Source organism: Nansenia antarctica (assembly GCF_963989245.1).
Source record: "Nansenia antarctica genome assembly, chromosome: 17".
Classification (NCBI taxonomy): Eukaryota; Metazoa; Chordata; class Actinopteri; order Argentiniformes; family Microstomatidae; genus Nansenia; species Nansenia antarctica.
The window spans coordinates 9,107,706-9,115,357 of record NC_137687.1 but is presented as its reverse complement, the minus strand read 5'-3'; the positions used below and the strand labels follow the sequence as shown (position 1 = coordinate 9,115,357).

The following is a 7,652-nucleotide window of genomic DNA, read 5'->3' as shown; positions in this document are numbered from 1 at the left end:
GCTCGGCCCACGCCCCCAGGCCTGACCTGGGGTTGGAGGGGGACGAGGGGGCCCTGTACGGCTGGCTGCTGGGGGTCAGACACCGCTTCCCTATCTCCCTCACACACACACTCTGGCATAGGGTGTGTCTGCGTCGGGACGTGCTAGGGAACAGCTTCAGCCTGGAGGTATTCACATGCAGCGCCCCCTCATTCATAAAATGCTGATTCACGTGCTATTACACATGCAATTGCCCCTCTATTACCATGTCATTGATGTTTGGTATTCCACCTATATTAGCATGCTATTGCTATTAAAGTGTCACTACCCTGCTACTGCTATTACACCTCTATAACACTCATTAACAATGTAATATGATGATTCAGGTGGACGGGATGCTGGTAGCTGTTATATAAGCTGCAACGCTTGCAGGAAAAGTGCTATACAAATAAAAGTTATTATTAAATGGATTGACTTATATAGCGCCTTTATCCAAAGCGCTTTAGAACGGCCTCTCATTCACCCATTCACACACACATTCACACACCAATGGCGGCAAACTACCATGCAAGGCGCCGGCCCGCTCACTGGGAGCAATTTGGGGTTCAGTGTCTTGCCCAAGGACACTTCGACATGTGGCCAGCCGGGGCTCAAACCACCGACCTGCCAACCTTGCGATCATTAGACGCCAGCTCTACCTCCTGCACCACAGCCGCCCCGGCAGCTTATTATATATGTATACAGTATATATATATATTTATACAGTTATGTATATTATTATATAATATACATAGTTATTATAGTTATTATATATATATATATATATAGTGGGGAGAACAAGTATTTGATACACTGCTGATTTTGCACGTTTTCCCACTTAGAAAGAATGTAGAGGTCTGTAATTTTTATCATAGGTACACTTCAACTGTGAGAGACAGAATCTAAAAAAAAAAATCAGAAAATCAAATTGTATGATTTTAAAGTAATTAATTTACATTTTATTGCATGAAATAAGTATTTGATACATCAGAAAAACAGAACTTAATATTTGGTAAAGAAACCTTTGTTTGCAATTACAGAGATCAGACGTTTCCTGTAGTTCTTGACCAGGTTTGCACACACTGCAGCAGGGATTTGGGCCCACTCCTCCATACAGATCTTCTCCAGATCCTTCAGGTTTCGGGGCTGTCGCTGGGCAACACGGACTTTCAGCTCCCTCCAAAGATTTTCTATTGGGTTCAGGTCTGGAGACTGGCTAGGCCACTCCAGGACCTTGAGATGCTTCTTACGGAGCCACTCCTTAGTTGCCCTGGCTGTGTGTTTCGGGTCGTTGTCATGCTGGAAGACCCAGCCACGACCCATCTTCAATGCTCTTACTGAGGGAAGGAGGTTATTGGCCAAGATCTCGCGATACTTGGCCCCATCCATCCTCCCCTCAATACGGTGCATTTGTCCTGTCCCCTTTGCAGAAAAGCATCCCCAAAGAATGATGTTTCCACCTCCATGCTTCACGGTTGGGATGGTGTTCTTGGGGTTGTACTCATCCTTCTTCTTCCTCCAAACACGGCGAGTGGAGTTTATGCCAAAAAGCTCTATTTTGGTCTCATCAGACCACATGACTGTGACGATTGGATACTCCTACCACTAGGTGTCAGTAGAGGTCCTTGTTATAGGACAGGACCGGAGATGATGTAGTGGTAGTGACAGGACAGGAACTAATAGGTACTAGGTAGATGGAGTTGATGTAACCAGAGCACGTGAATAAAAGTTATAAAAAGATTCTCATTGAACTGTTTCTCATTGAACGACACGAACAACACATGGTACCAGGAGTAAAACAGTGCAAGATACAACTGTGAAATGCGACATGGATTCAGTGAAGCCACCGACGAGTCTGCAACTGACGGGGAATGTCGACAGCAATTGGCGCACTTTTAAACAACAGTTTCTACTCTACATTACAGCGTTGGGATTGGAAACGAAGCCGGACACCAGGAAAGTAGCACTCTTACTAACAATAGCAGGCCCACAAGCCATAGAAGTGTATAACACGTTCGTGTTTGAGGAAGAAGATGATAACGAGAAGCTGGATAAAGTGCTCGGGAAATTTGATGCCCATTGCTCTCCCAAAAAGAACGAGACGTACGAGAGATATGTGTTCCGTTCTAGAATCCAGCAGCAGGGCGAGCCTTTCGATAGTTTTCTGACTGACCTAAAGCTAAAAGCACGGTCATGTAACTTTGCTACACTAAAGGACTCCATGATCAGGGACCAGATCGTAGTTGGTGTGGAGGATAAAAAGGTCAGGGAAAGGCTGCTGAGGGAAGCTGAGTTGACATTAGAGGGGGCAATCAAGATCTGTCATGCGAGTGAGCTGTCCCGGATTCACGCGAGGACGTTCGGCGAGATGGCAGCGGGCTCCATGAAAGTGAGTGATGATGTGACAGTTGCCGCGGTCTTCTACAAAGGAAAACAACGCGCACAAACGCAACGGACAGACGGTGAGACGTTCAACTGCAAACGCTGTGGCTCGCAGCACAAGCCAAGGGAGTGTCCAGCTTTTGGTAAGCAATGCTCTCATTGTAAAGGAAATAACCACTTTGCCAAACAGTGCTTCTCTAAAGGGAAAGAGAAAAGGATGGGAAAACCTGTAAATATAGTGGGGGAAGACACTGAAACTGACAGTGACAGTGACCCATATGTTGTTGGCATGGTGGGCTGTGAAGTAGAGCCACAGAAGCAGATAAATGCTGTCAAGCAAGATAAATGGATAGTACCACTGCAAATAAATGGGACTATAGTCACTCTGAAACTAGACACTGGTGCAAAAGCAAATCTAATCAGCATGTCTGACATCAAAGCAATGAAAGAAAAGCCAAAAATTCAAAGAAAAATGCTTGAGCTTAAGGACTATAATGGACAGAGAATTGACTGTTTAGGCACATGCAAGCTGAAAGTAACAGTGAAAAGGAAAGTGCACCACTTACTCTTCTCTGTGGTAGCTGAAGGACTAGACTCACTGATAGGTGATAAAGCATGCGAAGATTTAGAGCTGGTGAAAAGAGTGTACTGCATCAACACAACTGTGAGCACATCTAGTGACTCTGTTGAATCCATAGTGCAGAGCTATTCAGATGTGTTCAAGGGCTTTGGTGAACTGCCATTCACCTATAAAATCCAGCTCAAAGAAAATGCACAGCCAGTTGTGCATGCTGCACGAAGGGTCCCAGCACCATTGAGAGACCGTCTAAAGGAGGAACTAAACAGGATGACAACACTGGGTGTAATAAGGAAGATTGAAGAACCAACAGACTGGGTCAATTCAATGGTGTGTGTAAAAAAGAAAAACGGTGACCTAAGAATATGCATGGACCCAAAAGATCTAAACGAGAACATCAGGCGTGAACACTACCAGATACCCAAGCGTGAGGAAATCACCTGTGAAATGGCGGGTGCAAGATACTTCACAAAGCTTGATGCATCACAAGGGTTCTGGCAACTCAAATTAGAAGAGAGCAGCACCAAATATTGCACCTTCAACACTCCTTTTGGTCGATACCGCTTCCTCAGACTTCCATTTGGAATAATCTCTGCGTCTGAAATATTTCATAGAGCAGTGGAACACATCATCGAGGGGCTGGATGGAGTTCGAGCCTATGTGGACGACATCATTGTCTGGGGCTCCACAATCCAAGAACACAATGAGAGGCTGACAAAAGTGCTGGAGAGCATACGGAAGAATGGACTGAAGCTCAACAGGAGCAAATGCCAGTTTGGAGTTCAGGAAATAGTCTTCCTTGGAGACAAGCTCTCAGCACAAGGTGTCCAACCCGACCAGGAGAAAATCAACGCCATACTCGACATGCCGAGGCCCACAGACAAAACAGGGGTGCTACGCATCATGGGGATGGTCAACTTTATAGGTAAATTTATCCCCAACCTATCAGCGAAAACATCCTGCATCCGTGGGCTCCTGCACAATGAGAGTGTGTTCAAGTGGACCTCCAAACATGAGCATGAATGGCAAGTGCTCCAGAGAGCACTAACCACTGCACCTGTGCTAACATTCTTCGACCACACAAAGAGGATTAAAGTGTCCACAGATGCATCAAAAGATGGGATTGGTGCAGTACTCCTTCAGGCTGAGGGTGAACACTGGAAACCGGTAGCCTATGCATCTAGGTCTATGACAGAAACTGAGTGTCGTTACGCTCAAATAGAAAAGGAGTGTTTAGGGCTAGTGTTTGGGCTAGAGAGGTTCCACAGCTACGTATATGGCCTCCCCTGCTTCACTGTAGAGACAGACCATCGTCCATTAGTCGCTATAATCAAAAAGAATCTGAATGAGATGTCACCAAGAATACAGCGAATGATGATGAGATTGCAAAGATACGACTTTGGACTGATCTACACACCAGGAAAGCATCTAGTACTCGCTGACGCACTCTCGCGAGCACCAACAGGGGACAGTGTCAGTACAACTGAAGAGGATGTTCAGAGGCATGTGAACATGGTGTCTGCTGTGCTTCCTGTATCAGACTCCAAGTCCAGACAGATAGCTGAGGAAACAGCGAAAGACACAGAGCTGCAACAAGTCATCAGCAACATGCAAAATGGATGGCCTCCAGGTTCCTGTCCACAGTTCTTCCATGTCAGAGGTGAGCTGAGTGTAGTCTATGGGCTGCTGTTGCTAAAACACGACAGAATCATCATCCCAAGAGCTCTGAGGCAGGACATGCTACGGAGGATCCATGAAGGTCATCTCGGTGTCGCAAAGTGTAAAAGAAGGGCGAGAGATACTGTCTACTGGCCTGGAATCAACAAAGACATAGAGAGACTGATAAGCAGGTGTCAAACATGTCAGGAGCATAGGAACAAGCAAACCAAAGAGCCCATGATAGTAGCTGATGTGCCAGCAGCACCGTGGCACAAGGTAGGAATGGACTTGTTTCATCTCAAAGGAAGAGACTATGTAATAGTCATTGACTATTATTCCAACTTCCCTGAAATGGCACTGCTAGCAAACATGTCATCAGCCTGTGTCATAACACACACAAAATCGATCTTTGCCAGACATGGCATACCACATACCGTTGTGTCTGATAACGGACCATGCTTCAGTAGCGGAGAGTGGAGAGAGTTTGCAGAACAGTACGACTTCAATCATGTGACCTCCAGTCCTCTCTATGCACAGTCTAATGGAAAGGCTGAGAAAGGAGTCCACATTCTCAAGCAACTCCTGAAGAAAGCTGCTGACAGTGACTCAGATCCATACCTTGCTCTACTCAGCTACAGAGCATCACCTCTTGAGTGTGGACTGTCACCTGCTGAGTTGCTCATGAAGAGAAAGCTTCGTACCACACTGCCGAGTTACTCACAGCAAAGAAGACGTCCAAAGCTGAAACAAAAGCTACAGCTACAGAAGATGAAGCAGAAGTCATTCTATGACAGAACAGCCAAGCAGCTTCCACCACTCTCAAGCGACGACACAGTCAGGATTCAAGATCCTGGTGGATGGAAGACAAAAGCCACTGTTCTTGACGAAGTCGCTCCACGGTCATTCACGGTGAGAACAGAAGAAGGACAAATCTTCAGACGCAATCGCCGCAGTCTCCTAAAAACTCCAGAAGCTGTTCCAGAGCTCAGTGAAGCCTGCAGTGAGTCTGAGCCCATCCGTCCACTTCCAAGTGACTGTAACACAGACAGATATACTGAACCACACACTAACACACACATGTCAAGTGAACCTGTGATAAGAAGATCCACAAGACACATCACAAAGCCTGATAGACTGAACTTGTAAAAAAAAAAAAAAAAAAAAGACAATAAGCATGAATGTGTAAGAATGTGTTTAATGTTTTGAGTTGATATGTTATACATATAAAAGAAAGTTTAAGGGTTAGTTCATAGTAAACATGTTTGGTTGTGTGTTTCAGTCAAATGCTTTAAGGACATAGCTGCAGTTAAGATTGTAGCTGATACCTGTAATTTGTGTAACTTGAACTGTTAGCTGTTTGTTATTTTTCTTACCTCAAAGAAAGGAGGATGTGACGATTGGATACTCCTACCACTAGGTGTCAGTAGAGGTCCTTGTTATAGGACAGGACCGGAGATGATGTAGTGGTAGTGACAGGACAGGAACTAATAGGTACTAGGTAGATGGAGTTGATGTAACCAGAGCACGTGAATAAAAGTTATAAAAAGATTCTCATTGAACTGTTTCTCATTGAACGACACGAACAACACAATGACCTTCTCCCATTCCTCCTCTGGATCATCCAGATGATTATTGGCAAACCTCAGACGGGCCTGGACATGCGCTGGCTTGAGCAGGGGGACCTTGCGTGCGCTACAGGATTTTAATCCCTGACGGCGTAGTGTGTTACTGATAGTTTTCTTTGAGACTGTGGTCCCAGCTCTCTTCAGGTCATTGACCAGGTCCTGCCGTGTAGTTCTGGGCTGATCCCTCACCTTTCTTATGATCATTGATGCCCCACGAGGTGAGATCTTGCATGGAGCCCCAGACCGAGGGAGATTGACCGTCATCTTAAATTTCTTCCATTTTCTAATAATTGCGCCAACAGTTGTTGCCTTCTCACCAAGCTGCTTCCCTATTGTCCTGTAGCCCATCCCAGCCTTGTGCAGGTCTACAATTTTGTCCCTGATGTCCTTAGAAAGCTCTTTGGTCTTGCCCATTGTGGAGAGGTTGGGGTCTGATTGATTGAGTGTGTGGAGAGGTGTCTTTTATAAAGGTAACGAGTTCAAACAGGAGCAGTTCATACAGGTAATGAGTGGAGAATAGGAGGGCTTCTTAAAGAAAAACTAACAGGTCTGTGAGAGCCGGAATTATTACTGGTTGGTAGGTGATCAAATACTTATTCCATACAATAAATGTATAATTATTTAAAAGTCATACAATGTGATTTTCTGGATTTTTGTTTTAGATTCCGTCTCTCACAGTTGAAGTGTACCTATGATAAAAATTACAGACCTCTACATTCTTTCTAAGTGGGAAAACCTGCAAAATCAGCAGTGTATCAAATACTTGTTCTCCCCACTGTATATATATATATATATATATATATATATATATATATATATATGTACTTGTTATACATATATGTATATTTGTTATGATATGTTAGCATGCTAACATGCTAACATGCTATTGCTATTAAAGAGTCACTACCCTGCTACTGCTATTACACCTCTATTAAATAGCAACTCTATTATTACAATGTAACATGATGATTCATATTCGTAAATAAATAATAAAGTTATTATAATTCAGGTTGACGGGGCGCTGGTAGCCCAGAGGACGGTCATCGCCCAGGCCATCCCCCCCGCCGGCTCCCTGCGGCTGGGCTGCGGGCCGAGGGACCTCCCCCCAGGGGCTGCCGTTGGCCAGGTGGAGCTCTACCTGTTCCGCGTGTGGGCGGACCTCCGCACGGACCACGGCGCTTGTGAGGACGGCTCTGTGATTGGCTGGGACTCCCGGCTGTGGGGCGTGAACAGCATCTGGGCGAGGCAGAGGGACACGAGTCTGCTGTGTGGTGAGAGATGCAGGCGCACACACACACACGCACACACACACACACACACACACACACACACACACACACACACACACACACACACACACACACACACATGCATGATGGTCAAATGATGGT

The 7,652-nt window shown here is 45.4% G+C and overlaps 1 protein-coding gene across 1 annotated transcript in view; it reads left to right on the top strand.

Annotated features, from left to right (window-relative positions):
* Positions 1-2: 2 nt before the first annotated feature.
* adgrg2a (adhesion G protein-coupled receptor G2a) overlaps positions 3-7,652 on the top strand; it is a gene marked incomplete at both ends in the record, with an annotated part of 30,788 nt that continues 23,138 nt past the window's right edge. Inside the window, 2 exons of the mRNA XM_080547271.1 lie at positions 3-167; positions 7,271-7,532. Coding sequence (XP_080403397.1) covers positions 3-167; positions 7,271-7,532 — 427 coding nt within the window. The remainder of the gene's footprint in view (positions 168-7,270; positions 7,533-7,652) is intronic.